Genomic DNA, 22,186 nt, shown 5'->3' with positions numbered 1-22,186 from the left:
TTTGTTAAAAAAAAGAGAGTGATTATGAGATAAAATCTTTAAGGTCTGATAGAGGAGGTGAATTCACTTCCAATGAATTCAATAAATTTTTCAAACTATATAAAATTCACCATCCTTTAACGGTACCTAGATTGCTACAACAAAATGGTGTAGCAGAAAGGAAAAATAGAACTATTCTTAACATGGCTAGATGTGTGTTGAAGGCAAAGAATATGCCTAAGGAATTTTGGGTCGAATTTGTTTCTTGTGCAGTTTACTTGTCCAACCACTCACCAACAAAGAACATGAATGGTATAACACCTCAAAAAGCATGGAGTGGAAGAAAGCCAAGTGTTAGACATCTACCAGTGTTTGGGTAGCATTGCTTATGCGCATGTATGCAACCAAGATAGATTGAAGATCGATGATTAAAGTTCAAAATATGTTTTCACTGGTTATGACTCAAACTCCAAAGGCTACAAGTTGTATAACCCAAGCAATGGGAGGATTATCATAAGTCTATATGTTGAGTTCAATAAACAAGCAAGTCAGAATTGGGAGGCCCAAGAAGAACAAGCTTATGATTTATTTTCTTATTTTGAGGAAGAACAAGACACAGTGGCACTGGTGCAAGACATGACTCCTTTATCTTCACCTACTTCAATCAATGAAGCAACTTCGAAAGAAAGCCCGACTGAAAAACCTTGAAAAATGAAAAGTATATATGACTTGTATGATGCTACTGAAGCTATTAATGATTTGTTTTATTTATTTGTAGATAGTGAGCCACTTAATTTCGATGATGTCATGAAGGACGAAAGATGGAGACTAGTCATGGATAAAAAAATAAAATCCATTGAGAAAAATAACACTTAGGAGTTATCTAAACAATTCATTTGCTTATTTCCTTAGTGGCTCAAATAAAGTGAAAAATACATCAACTTGATGTGAAATCGGCATTTCTTAACTATTTCTTGGAAGAGGAAGTGTACATTGAGCAACCCATGGGATACAATGTCCTAGGACAAGAAGATAAATGCATAAGGTTGAAAAAGGCATTATATGGGTTAAAACAAGCACCTCATGCATGGTATAGCCATATCAACAAGTATTTTCGCGACAATGGATTTGTTTAGTTTCTTCATGAACATGCACTCCATGTCAAGATAAATGATGGTAGAGATTCTTGATAGTTTGTCTTTATGTGGATGATTTGATCTTTATAGGAGACACTCTAAATTTAATTGAACAAACCAATAAGCACATGTCACTTGTTTTTGACATGACTAATGTGGGGCTCATGTCTTATTATTTGGGCCAAGAAGTGAAACAAACGGATGATGGTATATTCATCTCGCAAGAAGGTTATGTAAAACAAGTGTTGAAGAAATTCAAAATGTTTGATTGCAATCCTGTTGAAACTCCAATGGAGTGTGGAGTGAAGTTTTCAAAGTTTGATGATAGAATAAAAGAAGATCCAACTATTTTCAAAAGTCTTGTGGGAAGTTTGAGATATTTAACATGTACAAGGCCTGACATCTTATTTACAGTTGGTGTAGTGAGTTGCTACATGAAAGCTCCTACCTCAGCTCACATGAAGGCTAATAAAAGGATTCTTTGTTACCTAAAAGGTATGATTAAATTTGGGTTATTCTACTCATCTTCTTATTACTTTCAACTCTTGGGATTTTGTGATAGTGATTTTACCGGTGACATTGATGATAGAAGAAACATAATTGGATTTGTTTTTTTCTTAGGAGATTGTTGTATCTTTTGGAGTTCTAAAAAACAACCTATTGTGACACTTTCAACTTGTGAGGCTGAATATGTGGCAACAACTTCTTGTACTTGTTATGCTATTTGACTCAGATAATTGTTGAAAGAACTTCAATTGTGTAACAACCCGATTTTAATGGTGTCGAAAATGGTAGTTTTGGGACCACAATTTTTGACAAGAGAGTCAATAAATATTATTAATTTAATATTTACAAACATTTAGTAAAGTCATATTAAACGTTAGTTAGGAAATTTAAATGTTTAAAACGCTAATTGAGCAAAAAGGATTAAATCATAAAAGTAACAAAAGTTAAATTCTATTAGTTAAATATATTACCATGAAAAGGGATATAGGTGGACTTAAATGGCAATTATGCCATGTCAATGGTTAGTGGACGGTTTGGTGACCAAACCCTTGATATATTCATGATGAAATTATAATATTAATATATTAATATTAGATATTAAGTGATAAAAGGAAGGAAAACATTTTTTTTTCTTTTGTTTATCTTCCTAAACGTGAGAAACTCCATTTTTAGAGCAAAGAAGGTTCGGCCAAACTCTCTTCTAAGCTTGGATGAGTTTTTAAGTTCCATTTCTTTTGATTTTCATGTTTTTGAGTTCGTCTTAGTTTAGTCTAGCTATCCCAGGGGTTTTTTTTTGTGAAATCGTTAGAAGTTTAAGGACTTACCATGAATATGGTAAGTAAGCCTGTGAACTTGGTTGTTAAATCCTTGAGTTTGAAGGTTAAGTATAAGTATTTTTAATAGATGATTTTTGATCATTTTAAGTTTAAGAACCTATTTGAGAGGATAGTAAAATGCAATATGAATAATAGGAAATGATAGAAAATTTAGGTTGAATTGAATACATAGAAAAATTGGCTAGTTTGGTTTTTGCATGGATTATGGTTAAATTGTGAATTTTGGTTTAAGGACTTAATTATACCAATGTTAAAGTGTTGATGGTAATTTTGTAAAATCACCTTCAAAAGGGTTATGGGTTCAAATTAATTATTTTTAAGATGACTTTGAATGATTTAATTGAATAAAATTATTATTCAAATCAAGACACGTAACAACCGAACTTGAATTGTGGAAAGGCCAAAGTTTTAAATTAGTCGTCAGTACCTTTTTATGCGATCGTGTAGACGAGATAAGTTCGTTTAATGGTAAACTAACCAACCTTGTAATTTGATGGAAAATTTATTTATATTGCGCTTTGTATATAAATTGTTAATTTGATATTTGGGTGATATTGTAAGTTTGTGTAATTTAAGATAATGTGTGTAAAACATTGAGGATTAGGGAATGATATGGAAACATGCTCCGTTTGAGCCTTATGAATACTTAGGATACAAATGACACGTCATTAGAGATTATACATTTTCGGGTGCTGCTCTTGGGTGTCCCGTCGATGGCTGAGGTCCTGCATTTGTTACGGATTCTCCACAGCTCGTGTGAGTAGCATCGTATAACCTAACATCCTGACCCACAGCTCATGTGAGCATTACATGATACAATTATACTTACATGTATAGGTACACTTTGTGTGAACATAGTTCCCGTATATCCTAAGTAAATCCATTTGGTTCAATAAGTATTAAAGTTTAAGCAAATGTGTGAGATGTATAAATGTTACATATATGTTGAATGTTATGTACCGGTTCACTAACTTGTAAGAATGGTGATTGAAATTAGGAATCAATTATACATATGAGCATGCTAATGGAATAATGTATTAACTTTATAAATTGAGCCTATTTGGTAAGTTTTTGTTTAAGTTTATACATTCTTACTAAGCATTATATGCCTATGTATGTGTCTTTCTTTTCTTGTAGATCATCGGTAAGCTCTATCGGTTGGAATTTTGTTGGAGCACAATCACACTATCCAATCATCGTTTTGGTAGCTTTCAGTTACTTTGGTTAAGGTTATAAATGGCATGTAATAGGGCTTAAATATTATCTTGGTTTGTTTTGATTAGGTGTCAAGTCTATTTGTGTTTTATTGCCTTTTTTTAGGATGTTTTGTAAACATGGTATAGATATGTGATGTTAAATTCTTATGCATGCCCTTTTGAATGTGAATAGTATTAATTGTTTTGGCATGTTTTAAGCTTGTTTAAATGTGTTTTTAAAGTATGGAAATTGTTGGTTTTTAATTTGGCTTGGAACCTAAGGGTTGGATGAAAGTTTACCTTGTTTTAGAAGCTTTTTAAGGTGCACATGGCCTGGGATGTTCCACACAGCCATGTGTGAAACCACACGACCTAGGCTATTCCACACGGCCTGGCCACACGACCGTGTGACTCCTGTTTCTAAAGTTTCAAATTTTTGCATATTTGCCTGTTTTGATTCAAATTTGTCCCAGACTGTTCCCAAACTATTTTTAAGGCCCCGTAAGCTCGATTTAAGTCCCTCGTAAGTGTATTTTTACCCTGATTTTTATAAGCTATTGAATGTTATTATTTATTTTACATATTTTGTTTCAGATTGATGATAAATGTCCTGATTTGTACTACAATGCTCCGTAACCCTAATTTGGCGACTGATTTTTTTTCCTTCCTTTTTATCACTTAATACCTAATAATAATATATTAATATTATAATTGCATCATGAAAATATCAAGGGTTTGGTCACCAAACTGTCCGCTAACCATTGACATGGCATAATTGCCATTTAGGTCCACCTATTTCCCTTTTCATGACCATTTAATTTATTTAACTAATAGGATTTAACTTTTTTGTTTTTACGATTTAATCCTTTTTGCTTAATTAGTGTTTTAAACGTTTAAATTTCCTAACTAAAGTTTAATATAACTTTTGTAACAGCCCGTTTTTGGGTCAAATCAGAACAGTAGTTTCGGGACCACAAATTTGAAGTAGAAATATTTGTTTTACTATTTCTTAAGGTCTACAGCATGATAGAATAATTGTGTGAAATTTTCGTTAAGAAATTTTATCGATTGAGTACTCAATTTGACTAGAAGGACTAAATTGCAATAGGTGCAAAATTTGAGTTCTATAGGCTAAAGGTAGTAAATTGTTATGAAATTCTAAATTAGAAGTCTTTAAATGGTAATTAGACCATTATACTTTAGAATGGACAAAAATGGATATGGAGTAGGTAAAATTTCAAAGTTTAAGTGAGGGGTAAATAGGTAATTTGGTAAATAAAGCCAAAATAACTAAATAAAAGATGTCATCTTCTTCAATTTAGTCCCTATAACCGAAAATTAAAAGAGGAGACATAGTTAGGGTTTGGCCAAGCTTTTAAGCTCTATTGTAAGTCCGTTCTTGTCCCGTTTTTTTTAACAGTTTTTATATTTTTGAGATAGTTGTAACTTGATTTAGCTATTTCAAGGACGAATTTGAAAGAAAACTAAAGTCTAAAATTTTACCCATGTTAAATATGCTTGTATTTTGATGTTTGATGGTAGAAAATGCATGTTCGTTGTTAGTTAAACAACGTTTGCAAAGTGATTTTTGATAAAAACGTTAAATAGGGACTTATTTGTAAAAGTCTATAAAATGTGTAGAAAAGTGTGAATAAATGAAAATTTTGGGCTATTATGAGTATAAATAATAATTAGCTAGGCTAGGGTTATGATGAAATTCATTTTACAAGTCTAAGGACTAAATTGTAAAATGTTGAAAAGTTAGGGGCAAAAATATAATTTTTTCTATAATGTGTTTTTGGGCTGAATTGAATAATGTAATGATTAAATAAGTTAAATGTAGTATTAAAGATCAAGAAAAATGAAGTTCGAGTGTAGATCGGGGGAAAGACAAAGTGTTTGACGAATAGGTCATTTGGTCGTTTTTGTAACAGAGGTAAGTTTGTATGTTAAATAGGCTTTACTTTAGATGTATTCTAAATGCTTTAATTTATGCATGAATTGTGTAATCGATCTTACAGACACATTTAATGACATTTTGACAAGCGAGAAATCCCGATCGAACCTTAGGAATAGATTAGGATACAAGTGACATGTCACTAGAGTTTTATGTTATGTGATCACAGGTGATGGTCCTGTACGTCCTACCGGTGGCTAAGTATACCGGCATATGTTGCGGTTACTTGACAGCTTGTGTGAGCATCACAGTGTAGCTACGTCTCGACTGACAACTTGTGTGAGCAGACCCGTTGATAGCTCGAGAGCGAGCACATATGTGTTATGAGATAAAGGCAACAATAGCTACATATGTGGCACCTTGTGTGCAAGGTTTCTCGTGTATCCGATATTATTATTCCGAGTGGTTCATTGGGTATGACAACGATGATAGTAAGTATGAAATTATTACGATATGGTACAGGTATGTACTTTAACTTATGATTTATTAAATTCTCTAAATGAGGAACTCAAGGTAAGTTGCGATGGAATGAATTTATGATCATGAGAATATGGTAAATTACATTTCCTTATGATGTATTACTTACATGTTAATGTATGGTAAGGTTAGCTTATTTCTTTCATACAAGCTTACTAAGCTATATAGCTTACTCCATTTTATTTTCCATGTTTTATAGTGTCGCCAAGCTAGCTCGGATTAGAGATCGTCGGAGATTGTATCACACTACTGAACTGCTATTTTGGGTACCGATGATTTTAAATATTTTGAGAATATGACATGTATAGGACTTGGTCATTTTGTTATATGTGTCATTATGAACTTGGTCAAATGTATTGGCTTGTAACTGTCAAAGGCTTGATGTGGTATTTAGCCATGTAACTTGGCTCATTTTGGTTGAGTTGGTTGTAAGCTTATATATATATACATACATGTGCAATTATCTCTTGTGTGATGTGGTTTGTAAATGCTCGATAAATGGTTGAATGTGACTTAATAGGTTGTTGTTTAATGGTTAAGGATGGCTCATTGGTATGCTAAGAAAACTAAGTAAAATTATGCATGTTATTGGTAGCCATGTTGAAACTTGTAGCATGTGAGTTTGGTGTGATTTGGTTTGGAAAAATATGATGATGTAAATATGTTGAGTGTGGATAATGAAATGACATGTATATGCCTTATTTGTGGATGTATTGGTAGTTCAAGTGTGCTATGAATTATGCCTTGAACTTGGGCATGTGTAGGAGTAAATAAGGGTGACAAATGGCTTGGTAAATAGCTTTTATTTTGTCCACACAGGTAGACACATGGGCATGTGTCTAAGCCGTGTGCCACACACGGCTTGCCCCATGGGCATGTGTTTCGGCCGTGTGTCCCCTGCACCTTAATTTTTGAGAAACAAAATGCTTAGAATTGAGCACACGGGCAGAGACACGGACGTGTGTCTCAGCAGTGTGAGGGACACAGCCTCAGGCACGGGCATGTGTCCCGACTATGTGAAGTCTGCACCTTTTTTATGAAAATTAAATTAACCACACGGCCTAGCACACGGGCGTATGACTTGGCTATGTAATCTCAATTTGTTTATGCATTGCAAAACAGAGAGTTACAGGAGTTAGGGACATTGGAGTGTGTGACCACATGGTCAGCCCACACGGGGCACACGGGCGTATGACCCCTGTTCATAGCAAAAATTTTCTAAGTTCTGTAAAAATTTTTGGAGTTGTCAGTTTAGTCCCGAACCACTTCCGAAACATGTTTTGGGCTTCGTAGGTTAGGGACTTTATGTTTGAATACAAATGGTTTTAATTTGGATGAAAATTTATGACTCGAAATTGTATGTTTGTTTGCGATATGAGTCTGGTAATGCCTCGTATCCTATTCTGGCATCGAATACAGATAAGGGGTATTACAACTTTACTAATTGTTCATAAATATTAAATTAATAATATTTACTAACTTTCTTGTCGAAAATTGTGGTCTCAAAACCACTGTTTCCAACACCATTGAAATCGGGCTGTTACAATTTGCCACAAGAAGGAGCAACCAAAATTTGCATTGATAACAAGTCTACACAAGCACTTGTGAAAAATCTTATGTTCCATGATCAAAGCAAACATATAGACATAAGATATCATTTTATTAGAGAGCATATTGGCAAGAAGGAAGTGAAGCTTAAGTTTGTGGAGACTCAAGATCAAATGGCGGATATTTTTACAAAACCTCTCAAGGTTGAAAGTTTTCGAAGAATGCGTGATAAACTTGGCGTAATCAAGAAAAGATCAAATTAAGGGGAACTGTTGGATATAATTTGTAACATTCTAGAATATATTTACGCATTACTTGCATGTATTTATATTTAATGAATGTATTTTGAGAAGATGCATCTAGTAGTCATGCATGTATTTAATTAGGATACATGAATGTGTTGAATCCAATACTCACTTACAACTACTATATAAATAGTGGTGAAGCATGGAAAGAGACAATATAAAGAAGATAAAGTTTAATACAAAGTGTGTTCATTTCTTTTCTAAAAAGCTATTTCGCTTCTACCTCCTTCCAACAATTTCATCAAGGGATGATGACATGGGCTATGTCAACAACCATTTGCAAAGGGTATGCTAGAAATCTCTCAAAGGTTTTGCAAAGGTGCATTAGTTTCATTTTGTAAAAGGGTATTTATTTCAAACATCCATATCAAGTGAAATCCTGAGCTAATACACAGATTGCAACAGCAATACCATTGATCTAAGCAAATGGTGCAAGAAAGTTTCTAACTTTATTAATATTAACCTTTCAACCAGTGCAGTAATTCCATATGCTAGTGCTGTTGGGAGGTTCTGTAGAGTTTCTGGCTTTTTTTTCCCCGGGAAAATCTGCAATATTAGTGAGCACCTGCAAAGGAGCTTGATGCTGGCATAGGCCCTAAGTTATTTGGACTTGCTTTTGATGAAGCCCAACTGAAAACAAGTTTAAGAATTCAACATCAAGAGCCCAGAACTATAACATAAGGTCCCAAAAAGTGAGAATAGATCAGATGGGATGGCCGAGAAAATGGTGTCAATGCACCAATCAGTTTAAAAAGTGCAATGCTTTTGAGATTGGGGGTTCATTATAAGTAACATAGACTATCCCACATTGAAAAAAATGGTGGCCACCATTGTAGCGTCTTTGCCTTCTTTTCTTTTAGCTTCATCTGTTGCTCACTCTTCTTCTACTTCGTCTTTGATTTTCAACAAGTTACGGTCTTCACCAAGGCTCAGATTTTCTTTTGCAGTTGCTCCTTTGTGTTCTCGAAGAGCCAAATTTATGGCACATACTCTCGCTTCCGCCAATCTTGGTCTTACTCAGCCCGCCAACATCGAAAGCCCCAAGGTCACCTCTCTTTTTTTGCTCTCGTGGGATTAAGAAAAAAAATGGGTTTTAGATTGAGAGTTTTGGGTTGATTGTTTTTACCCTTTTGCTAATGGGATATCTTTCTCAAGAAAAAAAAATGTGAACTTTTTGGTAGGTTTTTAGGATATACTTATGTTTTCTAAGAATTGACCTTTGAGGGAAATAGGCTCAATTGCCACTACTTAATATTCATATGATAAGGTCATCTAACTTAGATCCTTGGCCTCACTTTTGGTTTCAATATGTAAAGGTTGTTTCTTTGTGTGTGTTTCATTTTAGTGAATACCAAAAAAATGGTACTAAAATGGATGTTCTCTCTTTTGTTAAAAATGCTGGAAATATAGGTTTTGCTGCAAAAGAGATAATTCTGTTTTCTAAAGAATTGATCTTTGAGGGCTATAGCTAAACTTTGTCAGTATTTAATATTAATATGGTAAGATAATCTTAATTAGATCCTTGGGTTCATTCTTGGTTTCAATATGTAAAGGTTGTTTCTTTGTGTATGTTTCACTGTAATGAAATTCCAAGACAATGATACTAAAATGGTTGTTGTCTCTCTTGTGAAAAATGCTGGAAAGATCGCATTTGCTGCAAAAGAGATCGATGTGGGAGAATGGAAAGGGGACATGCTTGCTGTTGGTGTCACTGAGAAAGACATGACCAAGGATGAAAACTCCAAGTTTCAAAACTCAATTTTGAAGAACTTAGACAGGCTGTTAGGTGGTCTTTTAGCTGAGGTCTCCTCCGAGGAGGATTTCACAGGGAAATCTGGCCAATCAACAGTTCTTAGACTTCCTGGCCTTGGCTCGAAACGGGTTGGTTTGATTGGTCTTGGACAATCAGCTTTATCACCATCTGCTTTCCGTGGACTCGGCGAGGCTGTTGCTGCAGCAGCAAAGACTGCTCAAGCCAATAGCGTGGCTGTGGTCCTTGCCTCATCCGAAGGCCTCTCAAATGAGTCCAAGCTTGGGTTTGCTTCAGCAATAGCATCTGGTAGTGCTCTTATGATTTCTTAATATGATGACTGATGTTATTATTTGCAAAGATTGAGATTGATCGATGTTGAATGGTTTGCATTCTCATAGGAACGGTGTTGGGATTACACGAAGATAATAGATACAAGTCAGAGTCAAAGAAACCACAGCTTAAATCTTTGGATATTCTTGGTCTTGGAACTGGACCAGAGTTGGAGAAGAAGCTCAAGTATGCTGAAGATGTTTCTTCTGCCATAGTATTTGGAAGAGAGCTTGTGAACTCACCAGCCAATGTACTTACCCCCGGTATGTATGAGTGCTATTCTTGCTTTTCATCAAGTATCGAAAACTGAATTTCTAACTTGGTGATAGGGCTGCTTTTGTTTGAGAAAGATGAGAGAAATATTAAATTTTGATCTAATTTGTCTTTTTCTTGTTGCAGCTGCACTAGCAGAAGAGGCTTCAAAAATTGCTTCCTCGTACAGCGATGTTATATATGCAAACATCTTGACCGCAGAGCAATGCAAGGAGTTGAAGATGGGATCTTACCTGGGAGTTGCTGCAGCATCTGATAATCCCCCTTATTTCATCCATTTGTGCTACAAACCCTCGAGTGGACCTATTAAAGCCAAGTTAGCATTAGTTGGAAAAGGATTGACTTTTGACAGGTAATTTCATATGTACTTACTGGCATATACTAGTAAGAAGATATTTCATGTTTTAGTTACGTTAGGAAATAAAACAAGGATAAAGACGAGATGCCATAATAACTTGTTCTTCACTAAGTATATTTATGCGCACATCTCTAGTGTTACCACTAAACATGGGATCTCATTTCCCTTTTTTTCACTTATTTCTATGTGCAGTATATTACACGAATAATTTGAACAAAATTTCTTCTTAATGCTATTGGGATCTTTCTAAAATGAGTGGTTGGAATACTACCTTTGTTCTTTTTTACCCTGGTGGCTATGTATACCATATAGGTTTTTAATACTTGTCTTAAATGTTCTTAGTGGTGGCTACAATATCAAGACTGGACCTGGTTGCTCAATTGATGTCATGAAGATAGACATGGGAGGTTCTGCAGCAGTTCTTGGTGCAGCGAAAGCTCTCGGGCAAATCAAACCTCCTGGAGTTGAGGTATGTCATTTGCTTGGTCTCATTTTGCTATTATTCTGCTCCACTACTCTCGCTGTATCCTTTTGAAAGTTATATTTTAAAAGGGTCTCTTTTCTTGTGTTTTATTTATTCATTCATGTTCATATGCTTTTCCGATTTCTTCATGGAACCTATGTTGTCACTTAGTAAAATTATCCTTACATGCAGGTTCATTTTATTGTTGCATCTTGTGAAAACATGATAAGTGGAACGGGTATGAGACCTGGAGATATCCTCACAGCATCAAATGGAAAGACTATTGAGGTAATACTCTGTTTGATTTGATTAAAAGAAAGGAAAATCGAAGTATTCATAAACTATTTGGTGCTGTGACATTTATAACTGCAATAAGTGGCTTGTTGCTCACTTTGCTGATTTTCAGGTTAATAACACTGATGCAGAAGGCAGGCTTACACTCGCAGATGCTTTGGTATATGCTTGCAACCAAGGTGTCGAGAAGGTAAAGCCAAATGATGCACATCCGGTTTTTGTGATGACAGTTTTAAACCTGATCTTATATGGACGATTGGAATTGTATTCTAAGACTACATTTGCTTATATTGCAGATAGTCGACCTGGCAACACTAACTGGGGCTTGTATTGTTGCTCTTGGACCGTCGATTGCAGGTATGTACATGACATTTGAATTCTATAATTGCTGGAAAATAGTGTTATGCGTCCTTTTTGTTAGTTTTGGAAACTTAAAGATTTTGTTATTTTTTAATAATTATGATGATCACTTTCTCGATGACAATTAAGCTTGGAGAAGCAATAGGGTATCTGAATGTTTTGCACACTAATCATGCATATGGTAGGGATAACTACAAAGAATTTCCTTCTTTCCGTGGAAAGTTTTTTCTCGATTCATAGTTCAGAAGGCCATTTCATTTTCATTTGTTGTTGCTCAATTGTAAGCAAAAGTTCCCTCCATGTTTGATTCTTCGGGGTTCTATTTCTTTTTTCAGGCGTCTTCACACCTAGTGATGAACTTGCAAAGGAGGTATTCGAAGCTTCAGAGATCAGTGGTGAGAAATTTTGGAGGATGCCACTAGAGGAAAGCTATTGGGAGTCTATGAAATCAGGAGTTGCTGATATGGTAAATACCGGTGGTCGTCCAGGTGGTGCTATCACAGCTGCTCTGTTCTTGAAACAGGTAAGTGATCATTTTGACATTTTTATCTGCACTTTACACACTTGAATATTTGAATCCCTTAGTTACACTGGTTGCTAAAACTTGATTATTGAACTATGGTTTCACAGTTCGTTGATGAAAAAGTACAATGGATGCACATTGACTTGGCTGGCCCTGTCTGGAATGAAAAGAAGCGCGTAGCAACCGGCTTTGGCGTCTCAACTTTGGTGGAATGGGTGCTGAAAAACTCCTCTTAAATGAAGAACTTGAGAAGGATTGAAAACCTTTGTTTGTTGGGTACCGTGAGATCCATTTCATGAATAAAACATTTGGTAATTAAGGGGGGAAGGAAAGGGAAGCTAGATATATACATATATACGTGTGTGTATATATCCTTTGAGATTGTTTAAAGTAAAATTATGGAACCAAGTCTTTTTCATGGTGATTGTGTTCTACCTTGATGTTTGTGATATTTTGTGAAGTGAAGAACTTGGATAAACGTAAGTTTAAGCTTAATTGTTGGAAAGGATAATCACAAATTTTGAAAAAATAATTTTTTATAGATCATAAAATAGACAGAAAATATCTTGGTGTATGATACTTGTTCTTCTATTCACACATTAGAAAAGTACTATAAATTGAAAACTTTCTCCTCTGTGAACAAGTTTTTTAGTTTCTTTTGGTACATAAAAGATGAGAAAGATAAAGTGCTTTTACCACAAGCATCACCTTGTAGCAAGGATTAAGGCCTAAAAAGGACTATAATTGTTTATCTCACAAATCACATCATGAGGTTTTTTAGGCTTAGACCTATTGGTGTTTATCTCACAAATCACCTCATGAGTTTGAGGTGTAAGAATTATCTACTGCGGTGATTTGTTTATGTTAGGAACTAAGTTGTACAAGAAAAGACTGTCCAAATAAGTAACACCAAAACAGACTTGTGACAGATAGCTGTGTGTTCGACACATTGGCTAGCTTCCCTAGGATTGGAGCAGCCTTGCTTCAACTCTACTTGTTTTAGGTGCTATTGGATTGGACCCAAAAAGCTACCGAAGACTGAAATAAGGATGATTAAGTTAATTTTAGCAATTGAATTTGATAATTAAATTCACTTTGATACATATTTTTTATCCACTTAAGTTAACAATTAAGTCCATTTCAATCTATAAACTTGTCATCAAATTTTGATCTAACTAGCTTGTAAACAAAACAATATTTTAAGTTGGTTGGAGAAATGATGATGTTACTTGCAACTTCGTTGAATGATTATTGTGCATAAACAAAATATCCCATCCCTTTCATGTCTTAAAGGTTTGATGATGAGCTTATGTCTTCCTCTGTTAGGAGATCACTCTCTCACTATCCACATTGCTTCCCATTGTTTTACTACACGTTATAGAGGAGAAAAGGGGCATCAAAATCATACATGTTTGAGAGGTCTAAATCATTTTCCTTTTTTTTCTGGGAAAATATGATAGAACTGATAATAAAGGGGTTATTCAATCTGCAATTATTATTCCTTTTAATGTTCATTTAGATAGAGACTGACAATGAGCTTGAAACCAATTCTAAAAACATGTAAACTCATCTTCTTTTTGGTTTAATATTCTTTTGGTACCCTCATATTTATTTTTAATTAATTTGATACTTATATTTGACAAAATTATACACAAGATAAAGGTTTATTTAAGGAGATTGAGATAAAATTATAAATTTTTGGAAGTATCAAAATTGCATTATTATTTGTTTGAAGGTCAAAAATGAAACATTTTTCATTCAATTAATAACTAAAGAGTTTAAATAGAATGATTTAATGGGGTAAGCTTGGCTACACGATTTTAGTCTTAAAACATAATCATATCAATTTTTAGTATTTAATTTGGGTTTTAAAGTTGATTCAATGAAAGTTAAATATTTAAAATTAACATTATAAATTTTAGCTATTAAAATATTTTTTTATCAAATACTAGTATTATATTAAAAATATCAAAATTGAATATGAAATTATGTATTATGCCGTTCTATTTCTTGTCAAAAACTTGTCTCTCCTCGTGATTTTTACTACATATTAAGGGTTTGTTTAGATAACATAGAGTAATTGAATGAAAATGTAATTATTAGGGTAGTAATTGCATCCTTTGTAATTACAAAAACTGTAATTCCGTAAACGTATTTGGTTGACAGAGAGTATTATATTGTATTTCCCATGTATCTTTGGTAGTACAAAATTGTAATTACATAGTTTATATTTTTAAAAGAACATTAATTATTATAAAATTATCAATACGATAAATTTTTTAACAACTAACAAAAATTAAAATAAAATCATCATATAAAATGTATTAATCCAATAAAGTAGTTGGTAATATGATTACTAATAAAAATAATAAGAAAATAAGCATCATATTCAATTTACACTCAACACAAACTCTTTATCATTATCTATTGGTCATTGACCGAGTTCGTTATTTGAATCGAATTTGTATTGTTAAGATTATCAAGATCTCTTTCTTCCATGTACAATTTACGGTGCAAACAATTTGCACCTTAGATTATAAAACTTACATAAAACTAATTTGGAGAAAGACTTATCCTATATAATAACCCTTGATTCGTAAACTAATTTAAAAATAATATAAGTAACCTATATAAAAAAATTATATAGTGTTGAATCATCTTTATAAATAATATAATATTTTATCATAACTCTAAAAATCATTTTTATAAATAAATTATGGTAAAAAATTATAATGCTTTTTAAAAATTAAGTATATTATTTTTATAATATAACTAACATATAAATAATGTATGTTGATATTTTTTAGCCATAATTTTAGATTTTTAAGATTTAAACAATATAATTATTGGTTATAACTTTATAAATACATATAAATTATTTTTAGGATTTATAATATAACTATAGAAAAATTTTGTCATAATCATCTCAAACACTCATATGTATTCATATTTATAATATAATTTTCATAACTTAAAATTGTATAAAAATAGATCTTTTATAAATTAAATCATGTATGAGTATTTGAAAAGACATAAATTGGATTTAAGGGTAATTAGTTGCGTAATTATTTCGATTCTCAACCCTATTAAGAACTGAAAAATGTAATTGGGTGCTTCAATTACACTCAATTTAGTAAGATTCACAAATTACAATGGTTAACCAAATATATGATCATTGTACAATTACACTCAAATACAGTTACTAAGTAACTTTCTAAACACGAAATACATAAAAAATTGATTTTTCTTTTTAAAACTTTCAATGAATTTTAAAAAAATTGTTACTAGAAAACGGTGATAATTGTACGATATTCAATTCAAAATGATCGATAAATAATTTAGTTTTTTACATCAATTTAATCATTAATTGAATGCTTAAATGTGAGCCAATGGATTATAATTAGAATATGGAATTAAATTATAAGTATTTACTATTTCAACAATTTAAATATGTTTTGTTTTTATTTGTTAAAAATTATATTTTTGGTATTTGAAAATAATGGGTTAGTTTTTTATGTTTAATTTGGATTTTAGGATTAATTTGATAAAAATTCATTATTAATTTATCAAATTAATCTTAAAATTTTGAAAAATTCATAGCCATCAAACTATATTAAATAAATTCATAATTAACACCAAATCTATTCTATTAATAAAATCATAAAGATTTAAACAATTAACTTTCATTAAATTAACTTTAAAATTTATAATTAAAATTAAAAATTAAAATACATTTACTTTTGAGAACTAAAATGTATAATTTTATAAAATATAAGTAGCACATTAACATTAAAAATAAAACACAAGGCATGTATTACGTTAAAAAAGAGAGAGTTAAAGTCAGGTACCAATAGGTTAACATTTTGTCAGTGTTATTTTAATTGGGATGAACTGGCCGTTTGGATTAAAAATCAGTTAGTATACTATTTAGATAATAGGGATTAAACTAATCTCTGAACGAACCATTTGAAACTGTTAAAAAAAACTAGAAACTATCCCATTATATATATATATATATATATATATATATATATTTAAATTTTCATGAATCTTAATTGTTTATTTAATTATTGTTAAACTAGTGGTTGAATCAATCAGTTCGGTTATTAAAGCATTGCATTTAGTGATACAATACTAATACTTCAAGGGACTCAATTAGAAAATTTAGAATTTAGAGACTGGTTTGAAATAAGTAAGATAGGTTGGGGAGGTATGCTAGAATTTAATTTAACCATGTATAAATAATCGGCCTGCTTCTTCTTGTTGTTCCCAACTGACAACCCTTTCTCCCTCTTCTTGTTTCTTGCTTCACAAACAAGAAAATTTAAACTTAATAAACACCAAACGCAAAGCAAAACATAGCATTGCAAAGCAAAGCAGGCTGTTTATATATATATATATATATATAATTAGTACCATTTTAGATAGAGGGGGGAAGTGAGAATTCGGATAATCGGGTCTAGATCAGAGCATAACCCATGGAGGGTCATAGGTTTCAGGTGGGATGGGTGTTCTCCGTTTTCCCTCTCTGCTTCTTCTTATTCTTCTTCCCTGCCCATTGCTTCTACCTCCCTGGTGTTGCCCCTGAAGATTTACAAAAGGTCAGTTTCTTCGTATGCATGCATGCATAGTTGATTTAACATCATCATCATGCATTTTGACTTGTGTTTTCCATTCTGTTATTGGATTTTGTTTAGATCTGCGTTTTATTATCTCTAGAATCGCCATTTTGGTTTCAATGGTTATGAATAAGATTATCAAACATATTTAACATAAAAAAGTTGTATTTCCCTGTACTTTATTGTCCATACAGAGAATAGGAAAAGTTTCGAATCAATTTGTGACCACATAATTACCCTAATAGAATAAGAGAAGATTAAATTATAATTAGCTGTTGATTTACTTGGCTAAAACTCAAAAGCCTAAGCTAATTTTAAAATTTACGGTGCACTGGTAATCCCACACCGCCTAGCGAGACGAGGTATGAGCTAATATCTCCTATAAAGTAGATGCGCGAATCCGGTCAAAGGTATGATCCTTCAGGCAGTAACGGGAGATGATAAGTGGTTATTTCTCACAATCGATGTGGGATGAGTGTCCGCCCCAAAGCCTGGTTACGACACTCGGGCGCTCTCCTTTTTACCACCTGATCCCAATCTTGAATGGATACTATAATTAAAACAAGAACAAATTTTAGCCCAGATTAAAGCCTGGCTGGTTAATGGTGGTGTTGTGGATAGCTAGGCTCTTGTTGCTGTTTGGTGACCCAGTTCAGGTTGATCCCCTTCGACCTTGGTTGCCAATTCCCAATAGGTTTTTACCAATTGAACCCTTGAGCAAAACCATCCAAGAAACTCTAATAGTCTAAAACACCAGTTTTTAAAATTCTAGCAATGGAGGAGAAAACATGATCCTTCAGAAATTCATTTTGAATCATTAAGTTCGTTTACCTTATATATTATTGATTGCAGATAATTTGCCAAATCTTAGGTTTTTTCCTCCACGTATCTAGTATGCCATTGGAACAGAATTATGTCCTTTTGACTAAAATTTAGAAGACCTGAAATTTCATGTACATTGACCGGAGCTTCGAATGTCCAATGATCTTTCATGAAATGAAAAGGCTCTTTAAGCCCCCTGAAACATGATCTTTCAAGCAATATTTTGGAGATTTCTTCCAATTGTTTATTACTTGGATAAAAAGCAACTATATTCCTACTTTTTGCAACTTGAACACTTAGCCCTAACTCACCATCAAGCAACCTTTCAGTTGTGCCAAGCCTGAAATGCTTAAGATAAGTGGATTTCATATCTCAAGCTTTAACAATCTTCAGTCTGGATATGTTCATAGTATAAATGATGCTGGAATAAGTATTAATCTCTTAAGAGCATAGATACATTGCTTATGTGAGATATGTTTCAGTACTCACCTAAATTTTGTATTCGGAAAAGGAGTTCATTTTATTTCATGCTTAAAAATTGAGGAACATTTACGAAATTTAAACGTTGTTACGTTGATTAAAGATTATGGATCTTTGATGCTCAATAATCAACATTGCGGATTTTCGAATTAACCCAAGTGAGGGTTTAATGTACTTTTATCCTTATCTCCTTTTATGCAGGGGGATCCGTTGTATGTAAAAGTGAATAAGCTGACTTCAACTAAAACACAACTCCCATTTTCCTACTATTCCTTACCTTATTGTCAGCCCGAGCGTATAGTTGACAATGCTGAGAATCTTGGGGAAGTCCTTCGAGGCGATCGAATCGAAAACTCCCCTTATGAGGTGAGTTTTAACTCCTTAGACCATACTTGTGTATGTCTCTTTTATGTATTTTTGTTTCCTTAGAGATTTATAGGATTGTTTGTTTGCAGTTCAAAATGAGAGAACCACGAATGTGCAATATCGTATGTCGTAAAGTTCTTGATAAGAAAACTGCAAAGGCATTCAAGGAGAAGATCGATGATGAATATAGAGTTAACATGTGAGGATCTCATTATGAAAATCTTTATTGTAGTTTTCCGTTTATTCTTTGGTTAGTGACTGGTTTTTACTACGTCTTATTGATAGGATTTTGGATAACCTTCCGTTGGTTGTTCCTGTAAGAAGGTTCAACCAGGAAAATGGTGTAGTGTATCAGCATGGATTTCATGTCGGTCTCAAAGGACGTTATGCTGGTGTAAGTGCTTGATTGATCGGCATTTCGGTATCTTTTTAGAATTTACTGGTCAGAATATTATTTCCGTGCAAGCAATGCTTGTTTTGCTGTTCTTACTTGCAGAGCAAGGAAGAAAAACAGTTTATCAACAATCACTTGACATTTACAGTCAAATATCACAAGGATCCACATGCGGATTCGGCTAGGATTGTCGGATTTGAGGTCAAACCATTCAGGTTAATTTTTTCTTATTTGTTACCTTTACTTTCTCCTACCAATGGTGTGTTTATTTTTATGCTTCTTGGCAAATCATTTTGATGAATGCAGTATTAAACATGAATACAAGGGTGAGTGGAATGAGAAGACCCGTCTGACAACCTGTGATCCCCAGGCAAAACGTGCAGTTACTAGTTCCGAATCTCCTCAGGAGGTTGAAGAAACAAGGGAAATCATATTTACATATGATGTCGAGCTCCAGGTAAGGCCTTGTGTGCCACTCCGTAAAAAGAGAATGCGTGCTGCTTTTTACAGCTTGGTTACTCTACCTGATGTTATTTTATTCTAACTGACTTGGTTCTTGTTGTCGTCTTGCAGGAAAGTGATGTAAAGTGGGCGTACCGATGGGATACCTATCTTCTGATGGCTGATGATCAGATCCATTGGTTCTCAATCGTTAATTCATTGATGATTGTCCTTTTCCTCTCAGGAATGGTGGCTATGATCATGCTGCGAACTCTTTATCGGGATATCTCCAAGTATAACCAACTCGAAATCCAAGAAGAAGCCCAAGAGGAGACAGGGTGGAAGTTGGTCCATGGAGATGTTTTTAGGGCTCCAGCAAACTCTGACATGCTCTGTGTGTATGTCGGAACCGGGGTTCAGTTTTTTGGTATGATTCTTGTTACCATGATCTTTGCTCTCCTAGGCTTCCTATCACCCTCAAATAGAGGTGGATTAATGACAGCCATGCTTCTACTCTGGGTCTTCATGGGCCTGTTTGCCGGATACTCCTCAGTTCGTCTTTATAAGCTGTTCAAGGGAACAGAATGGAAGAAAATTACACTCAAAACGGCTTTTATGTTCCCTGCTACCGTCTTTTCCATTTTCTTCGCCTTGAATGCTCTGATATGGGGACAGAAATCGTCTGGGGCGGTGCCATTCGGAACCATGATTGCTCTGGTATTGCTATGGTTTGGTATCTCAGTCCCCCTCGTTTTCATAGGTAGTCATATCGGTTTTCAGAAGCCAACAGTTCAGGATCCAGTGAAAACTAGTAAAATCCCAAGGCAAATCCCGGAACAGGCTTGGTACATGAACCCAACATTCTCCATCTTAATTGGGGGCATACTTCCATTCGGGGCTGTTTTCATCGAGCTCTTTTTCATCCTCACTTCGATATGGTTGCATCAGTTTTATTACATATTTGGCTTCCTCTTCATTGTCTTTGTCATCCTCATTGTCACTTGCGCCGAGATCACGATTGTGCTCTGCTACTTCCAGCTATGCAGCGAGGATTACCGATGGTGGTGGAGATCCTACTTGACTTCAGGTTCTTCTGCTCTCTACTTATTCCTCTACGCTGCCTTCTACTTCTTCACGAAACTCGACATCACCAAGCCTGTATCCGGAGTCTTGTACTTCGGGTACATGTTGATCGTGTCTTACTCATTCTTCGTGCTGACGGGGACAATCGGTTTCTATGCATGCTTCCGGTTCACGAGGCTCATATACTCATCAGTGAAGATTGAATGATCTATTTTGAGGGGAAATTGCAAATTTGTTTCATCAAAGGTATTATCCCAAACAGAATCAGAAATGCAGGAAATCATTGGCCATGGAAATTGCCATTTGAGTTCAATTTTTGAATCATTGATCATACAAATTGTTTAATTATTTTAGCATTACAGGTTCATTGGTGTTACTGGTTTTCCTATACTCTTTTATATATATATATATATATAAAAGGAAAGATTTGACTCAAGAATTTTAATAATGTTATAATTGAAGTTATATTTTTAAATCCAAAAAATTGAAGGATTAATTCTTGAAAATGAAAGTGAGATTAAATTCTTTGAAAACATATTTTAACTCTCGTGTTTTTCTTCTACTTGTTTAATTGGATCCATTACTTTTACTCGATCTCTTTTTTTTTTTTTAATTTACTGTTACTGTTTTTTTATGAAGCAATTGAGTGGGTAGAGGATTCACAGCATATAGAACATAGAGTTAATAATAATGACCCAAACATATTCACGTCGGATTCATAATATCCAGATGGTAATTTCGTTATATTCAAGCATATGAAACTTATAAATGTTTTTGAATGTTTAGACTAAATCTAAATTGATTTAATTTGATTTGATTATAAAAATTAATCATTTAAATATGTTCAACTTGAATTTGTATTAATTTGAATATAAATTGATTCAAACTCAAAATGATTTAAAATAACTGAAACTAAAAATAACTGAATAGAAATGACTCAAATAAATAACATAAAATAACTTGAAAATAATCTAAACTCATAATGGTCTTAAAACTGATTCAAATTAAAAACACCTAAATGACTTCCTCTATGGCTTCATACAAGCTAACCCTATTGAATGATAATGAACACAAAACTAATCCAAACCGTTTGAAAAATTCCAAAGCAAAAGTGACTAAAATCATTCAAACTTGTAAGTGATTGATCCGAAAATAATCCAACGCAAAAGGACTGAAAGTGAAAATTTTCAAATAAGGGAAACATTGGGAGTTGAACCCGACGTGAACTTCTGATCTGGAGTCAGACGCGCTACCATTGCGCCACGGATCCCTTGTATTATTAATCTACAAATGTCTTTTCTTATTAATGTAATTGTAAAAGAAAAAAGTCCTTGAACGAGGTTTGATTTGATTTCGTAGTTTCTGGGGAGATCTGAGTTTTTATTATACCATGTATCTTACAACGTGAAGTGTATCTCACTACATATATATAAAATTTGTCCAATTCAGATTTTTTATGAATGGATATGAGTATACTTCATTTCCTTCATATCCATATCTGCATCTACAGCAGTGAACTAAGCTCAGGAGGCTTTTGTATTATCACCAACTAAAACCAACCTAGGAGAGTTTGTAACATCACCCAATTTGTGATAATTTTTGTACTTCATCCAACAATTTTCTCATTTTTAGTTTTATAATTCAATTTGAAACGAATCAATCTAATTTTAAGAGTTTAAGTTTGGA

At 33.5% G+C, this 22,186-nt stretch overlaps 2 protein-coding genes and 1 non-coding gene across 3 annotated transcripts; all 3 read left to right on the top strand.

The window, feature by feature from the left end:
- Window positions 1–8,651: 8,651 nt before the first annotated feature.
- On the top strand, window positions 8,652–12,827 carry LOC108486472 (leucine aminopeptidase 1). The gene is made up of 10 exons (XM_017790534.2): window positions 8,652–8,986; window positions 9,586–10,000; window positions 10,093–10,287; window positions 10,424–10,649; window positions 10,998–11,124; window positions 11,311–11,406; window positions 11,525–11,602; window positions 11,709–11,769; window positions 12,108–12,295; window positions 12,403–12,827. Exons 1-10 carry the CDS (start codon window positions 8,759–8,761, stop codon window positions 12,529–12,531), a joined length of 1,743 nt encoding a protein of 580 aa, XP_017646023.1. The 5' UTR covers window positions 8,652–8,758; the 3' UTR covers window positions 12,532–12,827.
- Window positions 12,828–16,566: 3,739 nt separating this feature from the next.
- Window positions 16,567–20,775, top strand: LOC108485548 (transmembrane 9 superfamily member 10). The gene is made up of 7 exons (XM_017789403.2): window positions 16,567–16,896; window positions 18,418–18,582; window positions 18,672–18,781; window positions 18,868–18,976; window positions 19,079–19,191; window positions 19,283–19,433; window positions 19,550–20,775. The coding sequence occupies exons 1-7, from the start codon at window positions 16,774–16,776 to the stop codon at window positions 20,705–20,707; spliced, it is 1,929 nt and encodes a 642-aa protein (XP_017644892.1). The 5' UTR covers window positions 16,567–16,773; the 3' UTR covers window positions 20,708–20,775.
- LOC128294592 (small nucleolar RNA Z279/snoR105/snoR108) lies at window positions 17,347–17,449 on the top strand. The gene has a single exon (XR_008284900.1). It is a non-coding gene; the product is annotated as a small nucleolar RNA Z279/snoR105/snoR108 (small nucleolar RNA).
- Window positions 20,776–22,186: the final 1,411 nt, after the last annotated feature.

The sequence above is a fragment of the Gossypium arboreum genome, chromosome 6, assembly GCF_025698485.1.
Source record: "Gossypium arboreum isolate Shixiya-1 chromosome 6, ASM2569848v2, whole genome shotgun sequence".
Taxonomy (NCBI): Eukaryota; Viridiplantae; Streptophyta; class Magnoliopsida; order Malvales; family Malvaceae; genus Gossypium; species Gossypium arboreum.
The sequence above is the reverse complement of the archived record's forward strand: the minus strand, read 5'-3'. Positions and strand labels throughout refer to the sequence as shown.

Excerpts from the sequence above, each read along its gene's own strand:
- LOC108485548 (XM_017789403.2), top strand. The coding sequence starts at position 16,774 with ATGGAGGGTCATAGGTTTCAGGTGGGATGGGTGTTCTCCGTTTTCCCT. Across the intron at positions 16,897-18,417 it reads CCCCTGAAGATTTACAAAAG|GGGGATCCGTTGTATGTAAA; the intron begins GTCAGTTTCTTC and ends CCTTTTATGCAG. Across the intron at positions 19,192-19,282 it reads TTTGAGGTCAAACCATTCAG|TATTAAACATGAATACAAGG; the intron begins GTTAATTTTTTC and ends TGATGAATGCAG.
- LOC108486472 (XM_017790534.2), top strand. The coding sequence starts at position 8,759 with ATGGTGGCCACCATTGTAGCGTCTTTGCCTTCTTTTCTTTTAGCTTCA. Across the intron at positions 8,987-9,585 it reads CCAACATCGAAAGCCCCAAG|ATCGCATTTGCTGCAAAAGA; the intron begins GTCACCTCTCTT and ends AATGCTGGAAAG. Across the intron at positions 12,296-12,402 it reads CTGCTCTGTTCTTGAAACAG|TTCGTTGATGAAAAAGTACA; the intron begins GTAAGTGATCAT and ends ATGGTTTCACAG.